General features: G+C 43.6%; 1 protein-coding gene across 1 annotated transcript in view; it reads right to left on the reverse strand.

Moving 5' to 3' along the window:
- Positions 1-19,658, reverse strand: part of LOC124802905 — a 262,458-nt gene that overhangs the window by 64,538 nt on the left and 178,262 nt on the right. Inside the window, exon 3 of the mRNA XM_047263974.1 lies at positions 16,174-16,434. Within this exon, the coding sequence (XP_047119930.1) occupies positions 16,174-16,434 (261 nt within the window). The remainder of the gene's footprint in view (positions 1-16,173; positions 16,435-19,658) is intronic.

Genomic DNA, 19,658 nt, shown 5'->3' on the forward strand with positions numbered 1-19,658 from the left:
TATGTATTGAGAGGAGCGGTAAACACGAAGAATAATCCGTACCCCGGTAGCGACACAGCAGCGCAGGCGAGGGCAGTGCTATCCCTGCTGGAGTACTGGTTATTCCTCGTGTTTTATAGCTCCTCTCAATATATATCCATACAGCTAATAACCTAATTTGAGACAGCTCTGTGGAATGGGCGCATAAAATTCAAGTTTAAAAATCATTTTACACTATCGGCCATTAAAATTGCTACACCACGAAGATCACGTGCTACAGACGCGAAATTTAACCGACAGGAAGAAGATGCTCTGATATGCAAATGATTAGCTTTTCAGAGCATTCACACAAGGTTGGCGCCGGTGCCAACACCTACAACGTGCTGACATGACGAAAGTTTCCAACCGATTTCTCACACACAAACAGCAGTTGACCGGCGTTGCCTGGTCAACGTTGTTGTGATGCCTCGTGTAAGGAGGAGAAATGCGTACCATCACTTTTCCGACTTTGATAAAGGTCGGACTGTAGCCAATCGCGATTGCGGTTTATCGTATCGCGACATTGCTGCTCGCGCTGGTCGAGATCCAATGACTGTTAGCAAAATATGGAATCGGTGGGTTCAGGAGGGTAATACGGAACGCCGTGCTGGATCCCAACGGCCTCGTATCACTAGCAGTCGAGATGACGGGCATCTTATCCGCATGGCTGTAACAGATCGTGCAGCCACGTCTCGATCCCTGAGGCAACAGATGGGGACGTTTGCAAGACAACAACCATCTGCACGAAGAGTTCGATGACGTTTGCAGCAGCATGCACTATCAGCTCGGAGACCATGGCTGTGGTTACCCTCGACGCTGCATCACAACAGGAGCGCCTGCGATGGTGTACTCAACAACGAACCTGGGTGCACGAATGGCAAAACGTCATTTTTTCGGATGAATCCAGGTTCTGTTTACAGCATCATGATGGTCGCATCCGTGTTTGGCGACATCGTGGTGAACGCACATTGGAAGCGTGTATTCGTCATCGCCATACTGGCGTATCACCTGGGGTGACATTGGTTACACGTCTCGGTCACCTCTTGTTCGCATTTACGGCACTTTGAACAGTGGACATTACATTTCAGATGTGTTACGACCCGTGGTTCTACCCTTCATTCGATCCCTGCGAAACCCTACATTTCAGCAGGACAATACACGAACGCATGTTGCAGGTCCTGTACGGGCCTTTCTGGATACAGAAAATGTTCGACTGCTGCCCTGACCAGCACATTCTCTCGATCTCACACCAACTGAAAACGTCTGGCCAATGGTGACCGCGCAACTGGCTTGTCACAATACGCCAGTCACTACTGTTGACGAACTGTGGTATCGTGTTGAAGCTGCATGGGCAGCTGTACCTTTATCAAAGTCGGAAACAATATGGTATGCTTTTCTCCTTACACGAGGCATCACAACAACGTTTGACCAGGCAACGCCGGTCAACTGCTGTTTGTGTATGAGAAATCGGTTGGAAACTTTCCTCATGTCAGCACGTTGTAGGTGTCGCCACCGGCGCCAACCTTGTGTGAATGCTCTGAAAAGATAATCATTTGCATATCACAACATCTTCTTCCTGTCGGTTAAATTTCGCGTCTGTAGCACGTCATCTTCGTGGTGTAGCAATTTTAATGGCCAGTAGTGTATGTTATCTTAAGATGAGGAGAATAGCTTCTATGAGTGCTTCAAAAGAATGAAATCAGAAGAATCGGCTAACATAATCCGGAATACTTGGAAAGTAGAAAGGCCCAAGTTAACTGTGTATCAGAAGCGAAAACAGATATGGCAGAAATGAACATCGCACAGACGCGGAACAGAATAGACGAATACCGTTAAGGAAATAGAGTCAAAAACACTCGGAGAAGAGTGCCGCAAAAAACGCAAGGGAACTTACCCCGATAAAAATGCAGAAATACTGTGCTGAACGCAAAAGACTCACAAAAATGCCGGATACTTAGCCCAGCCAACAGTTGAAGGAACTTATCTTTTTGCTTGAAAACTCCTGTTTGTCCAAAGAGGAATTTGATATTTAACATACGTCAATGTTTTTTCAGTAAGGAATTTCTAGGTAACATTTAATGTAAATACCAATGACAGTTATGCAAGTGGTCATCATGTTTGTCATGTATTCACTGAGAAAATATTATCCAAACGAATTGACGGACATGCAGCATAGTATGAGATTATCAGCAAGATCTATGGAACATTCAGATAGCTAACTAGCTACGTAACCTTCCTGTAGCCTCCCAGGAAAGCCGCAGAACTCATGTGGACAACAGGCATTGTTACCCTGTTGAATGGCTGCACGCAGCTCAATCTCTATGACGTCGTATCCCCTGAACAAAGATCGGTACAATGATATAATTCTGAAGGTACGTTTAATGGTATATTTGTGTACTGTTTGCGAATTGTGTTGCGAATGGAGTTAGTAGTAAGAGCGTAATAAACTAAAACGTCATGCTCGATGCAACTTAACTGTCACTGAATCTTTGCTCTTCCATACTGCAGGTAAATACCTAATCCAGTATGCCAATCATTGTTCTAAGTATATTTTCTAGATCAAAGCTAGAATATCTGCTCTTACCTGCCAACAAGCACCTAATTAGTGTCATGCCGTTTGTATTTAGCTTCGAGGACTCACAAATGGCTTTATTCAGCAGCGCGTGCAGATAATGACAGGGCATCGCTCTTAGCGTGGGAAGTGGACACATGGCGTCTGTCATTTTCGTTCTTCAGTCATCGCCTATCACAGGCAATGAAACAGCATTCCCCAAAAAATTAAAAATTATTTTGACCTTTTAAACTAAAACCAAAAAGTCACTCCGAACATTTTTCCATATTATGGAACTCATCATCAGGTATCTGCATATGTTTATAAAAATGAAAACCGCCCTTTGTAAACGTTTGTATCTATACGAAAAGAAAAGAATGCGTTTTAAGTCAAATAAACGGGGAGATTTATAATTTGCACCTAGTTCATCACTGGAAGGGGCACGCAAAAGAGAGAGAGGGAGAGAGAGAGAGAGAGAAATGAAAACTACAGAGGTCCATTCCTTACTGTGTCCGAGCTACCGTTCTAAGTAGAGTTTCATATAGTTACAGATATTCAAAATGCCTCCCTGCGCTTAGAATTTCAGTACGCTGTAGTCTTTTACAATTATGCATGCTTTTTATCAAGGAGTAGCCGGAAGACCTTGAACGACCGTCTTTTCCGGGAGAACTTGAACGACCGTTTTTCTAACACCCAAACCTCCAGATGTCAGACACTCAGAACGGTACCATAAGTTGATGGTCGATAGAGTATCAACCAAAACACCGATTTAGTTCGTGCTGTGTCCTGTCGGCCAGTAGAACATGCGTAAACGGTAATTAAAAGTGACACCATAACCATGGAGCACAGGGAAAGCATATTTGTGTCTTATTCAGTTGTACAACTCGCTTTGATGAGATGGCAGAGCGTTCGGTCCTTGTATCAAAAGTCACGCCTTCAAACCCTACTGACGACAGTATTTTTTAACTGTTCGCGAGTAAACCTGTTATACGGGAGGACATTTTCCCGACATGTAAAACGACTTTCCGGAGTTTGGAGCAATGTCTTTTGACAGAAAGCTTCGCTTCGTTAGTTGATCGTATTATTTTATTTATTCTTAATAATAATAATTATTATTTTAGTTATTACTATTACTTCAGCACGCGTGATACAATTGTTTCTTTATTTTTCTTTTCTGACTGTATATTCTATGAAACTACAAGTGTACGTGTTACGGCGTAAAGTCAAGCGCCGGCACGCCAGTCGGGAACGATGTTGTTGTTGTTGTTGTCTTCAGTCCTGAGATTGGTTTGATGCAGCTCTCCATGCTTCCCTATCCTGTGCAAGCTTCTTCATCTCCCAGTACTTACTGCGACCTACATCCTTCTGAATCTGCTAAGTGTATTCATCTCTTGGTCTCCCTCTACGATTTTTACCCTCCACGCTGCCCTCCAATGCTAAATTTGTGATCCCTTGATGCCTCAGAACATGTCCTACCAACCAGTCCCTTCTTCTTGTCAAGTTGTGCCACAAACTCCTCTTCTCCCCAATTCTATTCAATACCTCCTCATTAGTTATGTGATCTACCCATCTAATCTTCAGCATTCTTCTGTAGCACCACATTTCAAAAGCATCTATTCTCTTCTTGTCCAAACTATTTATCGCCCATGTTTCACTTCCATACATGGCTACACTCCATACAAATACTTTCAGAAACGACTTCCTGACACTTAAATCTATACTCGAAGTTAACAAATTTCTCTTCTTCAGAAACTCTTTCCTTGCCATTGCCAGTCTACATTTTATATCCTCTCTACTTCGACCATCATCAGTTATTTTGCTTCCCAAATAGCAAAACTCCTTTACTACTTTAAGTGTCTCATTTCCTAATCTAATTCCCTCAGCATCACCCGACTTAATTAGACTACATTCCATTATCCTCGTTTTGCTTTTGTTGACGTTCATCTTATATCCTCCTTTCAAGACACTGTCCATTCCGTTCAACTGCTCTTCCAAGTCCTTTGCTGTCTCTGACAGAATTACAATGTCATCGGCGAACCTCAAAGTTTTTATTTCTTCTCCATGGACTTAAATACCCACTCCGAATTTTTCTTTTGTTTCCTTTACTGCTTGCTCAATATACAGATTGAATAACATCGGGGACAGGCTACAACCCTGTCTCACTCCCTTCCCAACCGCTGCTTCCCTTTCATGCGCCTTGACTCTTATAACTGCCATCTGGTTTCTGTACAAATTGTAAACAGCCTTTCGCTCCCTGTATTTTACCCCTGCCACCTTCAGAATTTGAAAGAGAGTATTCCAGTCAACACTGTCAAAAGCTTTCTCTAAGTCTACAAATGCTAGAAATGTAGGTTTGCCTTTCCTTAATCTATTTTCTAAGATAAGTCGTAGGGTCAGTATTGCCTCACGTGTTCCAACATTTCTGCGGAATCCAAACTGATCTTCGCCGAGGTCGGCTTCTACCAGTTTTTCCATTCGTCTGTAAAGAATACGCGCTAGTATTTTGCAGCTGTGACTTATTAAACTGATAGTTCGGTAATTTTCACATCTGTCAACACCAGCTTTCTTTGGGATTGGAATTATTATATTCTTGTTGAAGTCTGAGGGTATTTCGCCTGCCTCATACATCTTGCTGACCAGATGGTAGAGTTTTGTCAGGACTGGCTCTCCCAAGGCCGTCAGTAGTTCCAATGGCATGTTGTCTACTCCCGGGGCCTTGTTTCGACTCAGGTCTTTCAGTGCTCTGTCAAACTCTTCACGCAGTATCGTATCTCCCATTTCATCTTCTTCTACATCCTCTTCCATTTCCATAATATTGCCGTCAAGTACATCGCCCTTGTATAGACCCTGTATATACTCCTTCCATCTTTCTGCTTTCCCTTCTTTGCTTAGAACTGGGTTTCCATCTGAGCTCTTGATATTCATACAAGTGGCTCTCTTTTCTCCAAAGGTCTCTTTAATTTTCCTGTAGGCAGTATCTATCTTACCCCTAGTGAGATAAGCCTCTACATCCTTACATTTGTCCTCTAGCCATCCCTGCTTAGCCATTTTGCACTTCCGGTCGATCTCATTTTTGAGACGTTTGTATTCCCTTTTGCCTGCTTCATTTACTGCGTTTTTATATTTTCTCCTTTCATCAATTAAATTCAATATTTCTTCTGTTACCCAAGGATTTCTACTAGCCCTCGTCTTTTTACCTACTTGATCCTCTGCTGCCTTCACTACTTCATCCCTCAGAGCTACCCATTCTTCTTCTACTGTATTTCTTTCCCCCATTCCTGTCAATTGTTCCCTTATGCTCTCCCTGAAACTCTGTACAACCTCTGGTTTAGTCAGTTTATCCAGGTCCCATCTCCTTAAATTCCCACCTTTTTGCAGTTTCTTCAGTTGTAATCTACAGGTCATAACCAATAGATTGTGGTCAGAGTCCACATCTGCTCCTGGAAATGTCTTACAATTTAAAACCTGGTTCCTAAATCTCTGTCTTACCATTATATAATCTATCTGATATCTTCTAGTATCTCCAGGATTCTTCCACGTATACAACCTTCTTTTATGATTCTTGAACCAAGTGTTAGCTATAATTAAGTTATGCTCTGTGCAAAATTCTACCAGACGGCTTCCTCTTTCATTTCCCTCCCCCAATCCATATTTACCCACTATGTTTCCTTCCCTCCCTTTTCCTACTCTCGAATTCCAGTCACCCATGACTATTAAATTTTCGTCTCCCTTGACTACCTGAATAATTTCTTTTATCTCATCATACATTTCATCAATTTCTTCATCATCTGCAGAGCTAGTTGGCATATAAACTTGTACTACTGTAGTAGGCATGGGCTTCGTGTCTATCTTGGCCACAATAATGCGTTCACTATGCTGTTTGTAGTAGCTTACCCGCATTCCTATTTTCCTATTCATTATTAAACCTACTCCTGCATTACCCCTATTTGATTTTGTGTTTATAAGCCTGTAGTCACCTGACCAAAAGTCTTGTTCCTCCTGCCACCGAACTTCACTAATTCCCACTATATCTAACTTCAACCTATCCATTTCCCTTTTTAAATTTTCTAACCTACCTGCCCGTTTAAGGGATCTGACATTCCACACTCCGATCCGTAGAACGCCAGTTTTCTTTCTCCTGATAACGACGTCCTCCTGAGTAGTCCCCGCCCGGAGATCCGAATGGGGGACTATTTTACCTCCGGAATATTTTACCCAAGAGGACCACATCATCATTTAACCATACAGTAAAGCTGCATGCCCTCGGGAAAAATTACGGCTGTAGTTTCCCCTTGCTTTCAGCCGTTCGCAGTACCAGCACAGCAAGGCCGTTTTGGTTAGTGTTGCAAGGCCAGATCAGTCAGTCATCCAGACTGTTGCCCCTGCAACTACTGAAAAGGCTGCTGCCCCTCTTCAGGAACCACACGTTTGTCTGGCCTCTCAACAGATACCCCTCCGTTGTGGTTGCTGAGGCACGCAAGCCTACCCACCAACGACAAGGTCCATGGTTCATGGGGGTAGGTCGGGAACGATAGAGAGAAAAAAATGAAATTAGAATTATATTAATACCTTTAGCTGCTGACGGGCGTAGATATATGTCAACGAGGACAGGTGAAAATGTATGCCCTGTCCGGGACTCGAACCCGGGATCTCCTGCTCTATTCATCTTTCTTTCTTTTTTTTCTTTTTCATTATTTTTTAATCTCATTTTGTTCGTTGCATGTGCTCGTGGTGGACGTCGCCAGACACCCGTTTCAGTTCTTCGTTGATCCATCAACTCAGTTTTCTTATTACAGAGGGCAGCTAAACCTCTAACCGAACACGCTGAGTTACCGTGCCGTCTCCATCTGAGCCATCGAGGGCACAGAGGATAGCGCAACTGCAGGAACTATCTAGCGCACACCTCCCGCGAGACCCACATTCTCACCTTGTATGTCCACGCACTACATTCGTTGTGTCCCACCCCAACACACTCATTACTAATGGAATAAATTCTTACCAAGTCTCGTAAGAGTTCGGGGAATATATGTGCATCCGCACAGAAGAAGAAGGTCATGGCCGGTATTGCCAGAACTATATACTTATATGGATATGGTGTCTGTTCTTTCGGACACGTCCGAAAGAACAGACACCGTATCCATATAAGCGGTAGAGAGAAGGCTGTGAGAAGAAGTCAGCCAATCGTACGGTGACCGACCCCTCTCCAGGACAAGGCGACAGCAGCGGCCCCTAGGTGAAGAGAACGTAAGCGCCGCGTGCGACTGGTCGCGGCCTGGTCCCGTTGAAGAGTAGCTTCAAGATGAGGCACATTTATAGCAGCGACGTAGGATAGCTTATACTGAAGAGCATTGCTTATCTTGCATGTCACCCTTTGCTTGCGTCACATATGTGTAAAGTTAAGTTAAGTATTGTAATCTTTTACGTTTGTAATAAAACTCGTTAATACGATTTGTTTGAATGTTGTCTAGCCATCTGAGAAAGCAGGTTTCCTAGGTAGCCCATATTTGACGACTAGGTTGGATTTAACAGTACTCAATAGGTTTCTTCTTTCAAACAAAGCGAAAGCAGACTGCCAAAAGAACATTCCTGTGAACTCCAAACAGCCCCTTTACATGCCATAAACATCATATCCCTTAGAACACATTCAAGCAGTATACAATAAAAAACCTAGCGCTCTATCAATTTCCCAATGTGAGATATGTGTAGCACCGCCTCACAGTTACACTTTTCATGTGCTCCGTAAATCTGGTGTTACTGTTCATTAACGTTTACGTCCGTTATGTTGGACGACAGCACAAAGCGCGAATTAAATCGGAGTTTAGCTTCATGATCTACCGACATACAACGTTTGGTACCCATATGAGTGTCTGACATCTGGAGGTTTGGTTGTAAGAAACTGACAGGTCGCTTAAGACATACTGGATTGCCTTCATGTTGACCAGACTTAAATTCAAGAGATCACTGGAACACACTATGTAGGACAAAGGTTTCTTGACACTCATGGTGCACTGAAATACTAATACCTGGCTTTGCCTGGGTATGTATTTATTCCAATTCTATTAGTGCATTTTCTCTTCCCCCTCTTTGTCCACCTCCTGTTGCCCTCTCTCTGTCGATCTGCTCGACTCCCTCTGTCCATCTGCTCTTTCGCCATCTGTCTGTCTCCTCCTTACTCCCTGAGTCCGTCTCTTCCTGCCCCTCTATCTCCTCATCACTCCATTCGTATTATCTTCTCGTCTCTCTCTGTCCATATCTTACTGCCCCTCTATCTCCTCCACACCCTCTTTATTTTCTCCTCTCATCACTCTCTATCCATCTCCTCCTTCTCTTTCTCTATCCATCTCCTCGTCCCCCTCTCTATGTCCAGCTTCTCCTCCCCCCTCCCTCTCTTTGTCCAGTTCCTCTCCCCTATATCTTTGTACTTTCTTCTCCCCATCTGTCCATCAATCTTCTCTTTCAACTTCTCTCAGTCCATTTCTGCCTCTCTGTTCCATCTCCTCCTCTTTCTATCCTTTACCTCCTCCCTCTGTACTTCTTCCCCTTTTCCTTTTTCTGCCCATTTCGCTCTCACCCTTAATCTATCCAGCTCGTTCTCCCTCATATATGTGCCCATGTCTTCCTTCCCCCTCTCTGTCTGTTCATCTCTTCCTCTCCCCTTCTCTCTCCACGCTATCAGCCCCGCCCCAGTAGGAGGTTGCTAGATCGTACGCTCACAGTATTTCTTTCCATATAATGAGTAATATGTGTACCAAGTTTGGTTGAAATCGATCCAGGCGTTTAGGAAGAGATTTTTACCCACGGCTTTGCTAGGATATGCAGATGTCACATATATTTCACATATATTGAACACATATTTGTACACTTATTTCACATGTACATGTAGCTAATTTCACCCTGCAGTTTCATTTTACTCAGCTCAATCTCTATGACGTCATATTTCCTGAACAAGAGCCGTACAATGATATGGTTTTGCATGTATATTTAGTTGTATGTTAGTGTTCTGTCTGCGAATTACGTTGCGAATAGAATTAGTAGTAAAGACGTATCAATGTTAAACGTCACGCGTGATGCGGCTTTTTTAACGCAACTCATGTTGATGACGTCATAAACTATGTCGTAAAGTGATATAATTTTGTAAGTACATTCAGCAGCATATATGGATACTATCAGCGGAACGTGTGATGAATATAGTTAGTAGTAAATTTAAATGCCATGCATGATGCAGCAGTTTTTCACGCATCTCATTACTACGTCATTTTCTTGAACTACGTGTCGTTCAATGATATAATTTTGTTTGTACATTCAGCGTCACATGTGGGTACTGTCTGCGAAATTCGTTGCGAATAGAGTTATTAACATAGAAGAAATAAATTTAAACGTCAAACATGGTTCGGTCGTTTTTCATGCATCTTATTGTTTATGATGTCATATATCCTGAATGTGTCGGACTATAACACAATTTTGCGGCTAAATCTAGTAGTATATTTGTATACTGTCTGCGAATTCTGTTGCGAATAGATTTAGTAGCAAAGACGTAATAAATTAAAATATCATGCATGATGCGGCAGTTTTTCACGCATCTCAGTGTTTGTGACGTCATTTCTCCTGAACTATGTGGCGTAGTATATAATTTTGCAGGTGCATTCAGTGGTATACGTGAGTACTGTCTGCAAAATGTGCCGTGGATACAGTTAGTAAAGTCATGCCTGATGCGACAGTTATAAAGCACGAACAGCGAAAATGTAGTAAGCGATAATTTCTTTTTCCTTCCATCATTTTGTGGGGGTTGTCAGCGAGAAAAAGTTTCGTAAAGATTTAAAATGATGTTTAAAGTTTGTTGCAAGTCATCAAGTGCTCTCATCCACAAATACTGGAAGGATGAATTAAATACGCGAATTTGGGCGTCGTGAGCTACACCACTTGTTCACCCCCACCCTCGCCCACTCTTCGCCCCACAGCGAGTCTTTGCAGACATTAAGAGATACGTGTACCAAGTTTGTCTGAAATCGATCCAGTGGTTTAGAAGGAGATGTAGAACATACAGCCATACTTATATATGCATACATACATACATATGTACATCTATTTTTATAAAATGCCGGGACTTCCGGTACACCCCGCATAAATACTGGTACAATGGATTAATTTCATATACAAGCTTTCTGTGAGAATAAAAATAAGAAAGGAAAGAGTTTGAATGGGCCTGACTGTAGGAATAAATTCGAGAGTTCCGTCAGAGACTGGAACCGTTGAACTCATACAAATACCTAGGTGTAACAATTTGTGGCCGCGCAGGATTAGCCGTGCGGTCTTAGGCGCTGCAGTCATGGACTGTGCGGCTGGTCCCGGAGGAGGTTCGAGTCCTCCCTCGGGCATGGGTGTGTGTGTTTGTCCTTAAGATAATTTAGGTTAAGTAGTGTGTAAGCTTAGGGACTGATGACCTTCGCAGTTAAGTCTCGTAAAATTTCACACACATTTGAACATCTGAACAATTTGTGAGGATATGAAATGGAATGATCACATAGGCTCAGTGGTAGACAAGGCATGTCTTCCGTTCATTAGTAAGATACAGGGGAACATCAGTCAGTATACGAAGGAAACCGTCCGCTAAGCACTTGTCCATCCTGTTCTGGAATGTTGCTCAAATGTGTTGGTCCCATACTAGGTAGTGTTAGCACTGCATATTGAAAATATTTACATATAAAGAAAGGTAGGAGATGGTCGACGCTTAAAGATAGATGTAACTGTCCTGCGAAAGTTTATTTACAAAGTTTCAAGAGTCAGAATTACGTGAAGAATCGAGGAAGTTACTACAGCCATTTATGTATCACTTCTCAAGATCACTGTGTAGAATACAGGACGTACTTCAGTGAAGAACTAAACCTGATGATAAGTTTCTTATTTGTTGTAGTCTTCACTCTGATGACTGTTTTGAAGCAGCTCTACACGCTAGTCTGTCCTGCACACGTCTCTTCATCTATGCGTAACAGATACACACGCACATGCACAAACACATACACACACATTTTCCTATAATTCCTTAAATCGTCAGGATGTGTCTTGTCAACCTGTTCCTTCTTACAGCAGGTTCTGCCATAAAGGTCTCCTCTGTCCAGTTACATTCTGTGACTGAAAGAAGGAATTTGTTGATAGTGCAGATTCTGAAGCATCAAGGAATTATAAATTTAATACTGGAGGGAAGTGTAAGGGGTAAAAATTTGTAGAGGGAGACCAAGAGATGAATACAGTAAGCAGCTTAAAGTGGATGTAGGTTATGGTAGTTACTCGGTAGGAAGAAGAAAGGAAGGAAGATTAGGCTTTAACGTCCAGTCGACATCGAGGAGCCAAGCACAAATTGTTTCAAGAATAGGGAAGGGAATCACCCGTGCCCTTTGAAATAGTTATTCGGGGATGAAGAAGCTCGCACAAGGTAGACTAGCGTTGTGCCATGGTTGGCACTTTTCTAACGTATCACCTAAATTGGCAATACTTCCACTGTCTGCGATTTACGAGATCGCTGCCAGAAAGAGTGTTTACCTGTGGGCCAGTGAGGAGGAAGTGGAGGTGACAGTACGGAGCGGGAGGAGGAAGAGAAAAGTTGTGACAGCTTTCCTCGAAAACAGACGTCCGCAGCTGGTCTGGCGTGTGACCTTAAGTTGATGCTGTGAAAAACTATCAATAATTGGCAGCCAATGCTGTACAATCGCAATAAAGTCATGAGATGTGCAATTGACTCGTTCATTAGAACATGTTACGCATTTCGGGATTACACCTATCTTCAGACATCACAAACTTCAACTCCTTCCTAACCAACCAGGCGTACAGCCTTGTCAACTCAAAGAAAGTGTCGGATAACATATGACTGCAGCACACGCAGTCTTGAAGCAGAGCGTATATCTTTCAAATTATGAAACAGTCGTGCAAAGAAATATGCATAATGTACGAATGCATAGGTACAGCACCCAAATTAAGGAACATCATCCCGGACAGTTTCTGTATGCTGGACGCATCTGCTTCGCGCGTCTACAGCGCGATTTTGTAAACGTCTTTATGGCAACGTCTCTTCATACCTATGTAGACGGCTGCTGTTTTCGCCTACAGCTTTATGTACTTCTCAGTTGAAGGTGTCAAGAGCCCTGTCAGGTGTCGGTAAATTTGGAAATTTGTGGTAAGTGCCTATGGGACCAAACTGCTGAGCTCATCAGCCTCTAAGCTTGCACACTATCTAATCTAACTTAAACTAACTTACGCTAACGACAATACACACGCCCACGCCCGAGGGAGGACTCGAACCTCCGACGGAGGGAGCTGCGCGAACCGTGACAAGGCGCTTTAGAACAAGCGGCTGCCCTTCACGGCGCCAGGTGTCAGGGGTTTCCTTAATTTGAATCGAGTGTATGAGTGTCTTAATAGTAGAGAATAAATGTATTAAATATTCAAGCATGATACGGCAATTTTTCACGCATCTCAGTGTTTATGATGTCACATCTCTTGAACTAAGTGTCGTATAATGATGTATTTGTTTAGGTACATTAAGCAGCACATACGGATATTGTCAGCAAAGTACGCTGCGAATACAGTAAGTACCAGAAGAGTAATGAATTTAAATGTCAAGCACGATGCAGCAATTTTTCACGCTTCTCCGTGTTTATGACGTCATTCATTCATGTAGGTATATTTAGCGGCTTATGTGGACCCAGTCTGCAAAATAAGTTGAGAATAGACTTAATAGAAAGGAAGTAATAAATTTTAACGTCACGCACAATGCGACAGTTTCTCACGCGCCTCAGTGTTTATGAAGCCATATCTCCTGGTCTATGTGTGGTACCATGATATACAATGGTAGGTGAGTTTAGGGACGTATATGGGTATTGTCTGCGAAATTTATTGCGAATATAGTTAGTGGCACAGAAGTAATACATTTAAACGTCACGTATGATGAGCCACTTTTTCCGCGCATCTCATTGCTTATAACGTCATATCTCCTGAAATATATTAGGTAGATGGTTCTTAATCCCACAGCGATTGTTACCTAACAATAAAGAGTATGTGTAGCAAATTTGGTTGAAATCGCTCAAATGGTTGAGGAGGAGTTGTAGAACACACACACACACACACACACACACACACACACACACACACACTCATATCCATTTTATAATATGTGTGGATTATAGACTGTCGTTCCCCAATTCTTCCTTTGAAACTCTCAACAATTTCTGGTTGTGTCAAATTGTCCAGATCCTGTCTTCGTCCTACTTTACATTTCTGCAGTTCTTTGGATTTTATCCTGCATTTCGCAACTAAGAAAATTTGGTTGGAACACGGATCTGTTCGTGGAATTGTTTAGAGCTTTATACGGTTTCTAAATTTCTGTCTTACCGCAATAAAGTAAATGGCCATTTGAAGTTGTGACGTGTATGACGCGCAAATGTTGGGACCAGATGCTGTGGTACTGTGAGCCTGGTGGCACGTCCCGAGTTTATTGAAGTTCTGATTGTGAGGCAGTGTGATAAAAGCTACAAGACGTGTGGGCCGTAGCTTATCACATATTACACAAGAAGGTCGGAGGTCAAAAAGTCTCACATAAATCGCAGAGACAATGTTTCCGCGGCATGGGATAACCGCAAATGTTAGACGAGCGGGCGTGACGTTGCCTCTGCGGGCACTATTGTGAGAGCCATATCGTTGCCGATTTGAATGTGGAGGAAGGGGGGTGCCAGGCGCCATTTCCCTTTTTAACCAGGGTCGTACGAAGATAAGTGCACCCCACAGGCTTCAGCAGCCGACGACCTCACATCCAGTATTTCTCAAACCTTCTAGTCTCTCAGTGTACAATCTACCTGAAACTTTCCATTGCCTTCATTCTCTTCCTGGTATACAGTCTATTACCGCCATTCCATATTCTCCTGTTTTTCTCTGTCTTCCTTTTCCCAATACCGAATTCCAGTTCCCCCTCATCCTTCACTTATTCAATTGTTTATTTTGTCTCTTCATACATATTTCAACCTCTTCATAATTTGAGGATGTAGCTGGTATTACAAATGTGGTGGGTCGTGACTCTGTATCTTTTTTGGCTTCGAGAATTCGTTCATTGTGCTGTTCATCGTAGGTTACCCACTTTTCTACCTTATTAATTGTTAGTCCTACTTCTGTGTTCTTCCCAATTTGATTTTCTGTTGATAATTTCGTATTCACCTGAGCAGGAAGTATGTTATTCGTCTCGCAATACATCATAAGACTATATTAAATTTCAACCTATCAATATTTATTTTTACACACGGTTAATGAATCTAACATTCCAAGTGTTAATCTTTAGAATAGCAGATTAGTTTTTCTGACGTTTACATCCTCTTGAATAGTCGCCTCCAAGAGATCTGAATGAGGGACTACTTTACCTCTGGAATATTTTCTACTAGACGATGCCATCTTCATTAAACCAAACAGACGAGCTGTATGTCTTTGGCCGGCCGAAGTGGCCGAGCGGTTCTAGGCGCTACAGTCTGGAACCGCACGACCGCTACGGTCGCAGTTCGAATCCTGCCTCGGGCATGGATGTGTGTGATGTCCTTAGGTTACTTAGGTTTAAGTAGTTCCAAGTTCTAGGGGACTGATGACCTCAGAAGTTAAGTCCCATAGTGCTCAGAGCCATTTTTTTATATGTCTTTGGGAAATATAACGGCTGTAGTTTCCCTTTGATTTCAGCCATCGCATTACCAACATAGCCAAGACCATATTGCTAAATATTGCAAGGCTATAGCAGTTAATCATACTTTTGCCCCTACAACTACTGAAAAGGCCTTTGGCCATGCATTTGTTAGTATGACATCTCCACAGATGTCGCTCCGACATCGTTGCGCTTACTGTACGATTATCTCACTTCACTGAGGCACACAAGCATCCCCACCGAGGCGAGATAAAAGTAAATAATCTCACACGCACCCAGTCAGCTGGTGGAGTGAATTGAAACCCGTACCTGCACCCACTACTAACCAGTGGCTAGAAGCTTACCTTGACGATACAGAGAGATGCACCATATGAGCAACCAAAGTGGATGTGGAAAAGAGGGTTATACGTTGAGAGGCCAGACTAACATATGCTTCCTGAAGAGGGGCAACTTCCTTATCAGTAGTTACAACGGCAACAGCCTAGATGATTATATTATCTACTCTTGTATCATTAGTCAAAAAGCGCTTGATTTGCTAGTACTCCAGACGGTTGACAGCAATGGACAATTTCCTAACGAAATTGAGGTCTACCTTTTGGGTAAAATATTCCGCTGGTAAATTAATCCCAGGCGGAGACTACTCTGGAGGATGTTCTCTGCAGAAAAATCAAATCTGGCTTTTTGTGGCGTGTTAGAGAACAACTTTTCGGTGATCCAGCGATGCCCTTATTCAACTAGAACATGTGTTTAGATGCCTCGATTTAGAATGGTGCTTACTATCCCAGCTCACCCCTTACTGTTTCCTCCTGAAATGCCCTGCACAGAGAAATACCAAAGCCTTGCCTGTTATAACTTATCCGTCACTAGTGCAATTCAGCAGGCGTGCACTGGGTGCAGAGACGTGTGAGGAGAGTGCGTGACGTGGCGCTCAGCTCACCCCAGACGTGCACGGTCCAGCCGTGGTCCTTGGAGCGGCGCGCGCAGCCCTCGGCATCCACATCGCCCTCGGCGAACCCGTCGTCCTCGCAGTGTCCCGGCGCACCGCCCGGCCCGTCGGGCATGGTCCGCCAGCGGCGCAGCAGCTCCTTGGTGCGGTCCCTGGTGCGGTCGCAGGCGTGCCGCCAGTTGGAGATGAACTTGCGCGGTATGCGCGGCGACATGCCGCCTTCGCCCTCGCTGCAGCCACCATCGCCACCACCTGTGGGACACCAGCTCTCTGAATGGCTACCACTCCTACACAGGCCGAGTGGACTACCACCTCCACTCTGAGTCGCCTACCACCTTTACACATGGATGAGCAGTTCACCAACTCCACTGTCTCAGTGATCTATGACATCCACAATTGGCTAAATGATTTACCACCTCCACACAGGCTGCCTGAGTGTCCGCTAGCTCCATATAGGCTGTGTGGTCTATCACCTCCATACACGGCTGTCAGAGTGGTCTATTACCGCCACATGTGACCATCTAGGCGCTCTACCACATTCACACAGGTTGAGCGGTCTACCACTATGACAGTTGTCTCTCTGATTGATTTACCACCTCCTTGCAGGCTGTCTGAGTGGTCTACCACCTCCATAAAGGCTGCCTGAGTTGCCTACCACCTTTACACATGGCTGAGAAGTTCACCACCTCAACATAGGCTGTCTCAGTGGTCTATGACCTCCACAAATGGCTGAATGATTTACCACCTCCACACAGGCTGCCTGAGTGTCCGCTAGCTCCAGATAGGCTGTGTGGTCTATCACCTCCATACATGGCTATCAGAGTGGTCCATTACCGCCACATGTGACCACCTAGATGCTCTACCACATTCACAGAGGTTGAGCAGTCTACCACTATGACAGTTGTCTCTCTGATTGATTTACCACCTCCTTGCAGGCTGTCTGAGTGGTCTACCACCTCCACACAAGCTGTCTGAGTCGCCTACCACCTTTACACATGTCTGAGCAGTTCAACACCTCCACATAGACTGTCCAGTGGTCTATGACCTCCAAAAATGGCTGAATGATTATCACCTCCTCACAGGCTGCCTGAGTATCCTTTAGCTCCAGATAGGCTGTGTGGTCTATCACCTCCAAACACGGCTGTCAGAGTGGTCTATTTATTACCTCCACATGTGACCACCTAGGTGATCTACCACATTCACACAGGTTGAGCGGTCTACCACTATGACAGTTGTCTCTCTGATTTACCACCTCCTTACAGGCTGTCTGAGTGATCTACCACCTCCATAAAGGCTGTCTGGGTGATCTATCACCTCCACACAGGCTGTATGAGTAGTCCACCACATAGGCTGCACGAGAGATCTACCACTTCTAGACAAGCTCTCTGAGTGGTTCACCACTTCCACACAGCCTGTATGAATGATCTACCGCCTCCACACGTGGCTACCTGAGACGTCTACCATCTTCACGCAAGCTATGTGCTATCTCCACTGGACAGGCTGCCTGAGTCGTTTACTACTTCTATTCAGCCTGTACGAATGGTTTACCACTTCCACACATAGCTGTCTGAGTGGCCTACCATCTTCATGTAGGCTGTGTGAGTGGCCTACCACTTCTAGACAGGCTGTCTGAGTGGTTTACCACCTGCATACAGCCTATAATAGTGCTCTGCCACCTCCATATTGGCTGTCTTAATGGGAAGCTACCTGTGGACTGTCACGTCCTTGGATCGCCACAGACACTTAACTCGAAATCACTGCATTCCAGAAATCGATGAAAATCACAAAAATAAACCTATCTTAAACGATCACCATTACTCTTGGAAGGATATAGAAAACTGAACTCCAATTTAAAGATATACTAGCCCATACACAGTCGCTTCCACATCGAAAGATGTATACTAAAGCTTGATTGAAGATAATGGGTACCAGTCTATTACCTAATCGAAACATGACTACAGTTATTTTGCAAGGTAAATTGGAAACCACAGATAAGGGAATGATTCTCCTTCAATCTATGGTGTACATACGGCAGCGTCATGCACACATAGAGCCTTTTATAGCAGCTACTGTATACAATGCTAATGACAAAAGTTTTCTAGTTTATCACTTTTTCAAGATGTATCTGATTTTCAAGAACTCCTAGTCTTCAACAAACTTTAAATTTTCAAGAAGGGTGGTTAGTTTTGGAGAAGAGCTTTAGTTTGGGCTTTATTGTTGTGCGTTTCTTCAGTAAGCCTTAACTGGGCTGTATTATAGGTAACATCCCATTACCCCTGCCAACAGAAGGAAAAACGTAGAGAAAATAGAGTTATTTTAGCCATGTGATAACGCCGAAGGAAGCAAATAATGGCGAGGGCAAAGTAGGCTAGAAAGTCAGGTAGGAGACCATTAAGAAAAGAATAAATAAATGAAGAAAATATCTTGGTGGCTGAAAGGGTAAGTGTAAGATGTGTAAGCCTACACCTCTAAAGGTTCGATCGTTTCCTTTTTTCTGTCATTGCTTCTTTCACCTCTGACAATTATTTGTTAACAAGAAAAATCCCATAAAGTACTCCGTGGCTTGGAGTCCATGTTAAACTGTAAGTCCTGTCTATGACTGTCTGGGTAAGTTAGTTAAGTGCAGATTTTAGTTGTCTTAGGTTTGCTTTCTTATTCGTTTTATGATCCGCATAGTAACATAGATTGGTCGTTGGCATACAGTGTAGCCACTAATTGTCCCAGATGAACCTTCGGGACGTCGAACCTGTGGTCATTAATTGTTGCAATGTTACTTAAACAGTGCAATCACAAACATGTAACCTCCCAGTCATCTCTGTGTGGGTTTTACCTAAATGATGATAGTGCTCGGTTCATTTGGATTAAACTACGAAGTCATCAGTCCCTCCGTCATAAGAAAACTCTGTTTTAATGGCGATGGTGGGGAGGAGGGGCACGATCTTTTCGGTTTTCTAAGGTCTATTTACTATGCCTAGTTACTGCAGACTGAATAAACGGTGGAAGTAAACTTTCATTTTATGGAGGATAAAAGAGAAGTAACTGATCTAAGAATGTTGGAGTTGTTTTTGGGAGTGGGAGCGCAAGTGAAGACTCAAGGGGAGGCCGCTCCAGTTGTATGCTCACCCAATGCTAACAGTATCAGATCTAATGGTTCTTAGCGGTTTTGTGTTCAAATCGTGACTGATGGTTTCCTTAGTAGGTTGAGTTGAACGATCTGGTTCTTACCTAAATCAGTCCACCAACTGCTCTCCATGCCAATTTGTTCAGTAATGATACATGTACTCCATATAATCGAATTTCTCCCAGCTTTACGTATTATCTCTTACGATGCTATAGTTCTCTGGTGCAGAAAGAGAGACCACCGGGGAAGCAAGGATGGTTGGTTGGTTGGTCGATTTGGCGGAGAGCAAGATAATCGGTCCCATCGGATTAGGGAAGGATGGGGATGGAAGTCAGCCGTGCCCTTTCACAGGAAC

Source organism: Schistocerca piceifrons, chromosome 1, assembly GCF_021461385.2.
Source record: "Schistocerca piceifrons isolate TAMUIC-IGC-003096 chromosome 1, iqSchPice1.1, whole genome shotgun sequence".
NCBI lineage: Eukaryota > Metazoa > Arthropoda > Insecta > Orthoptera > Acrididae > Schistocerca > Schistocerca piceifrons.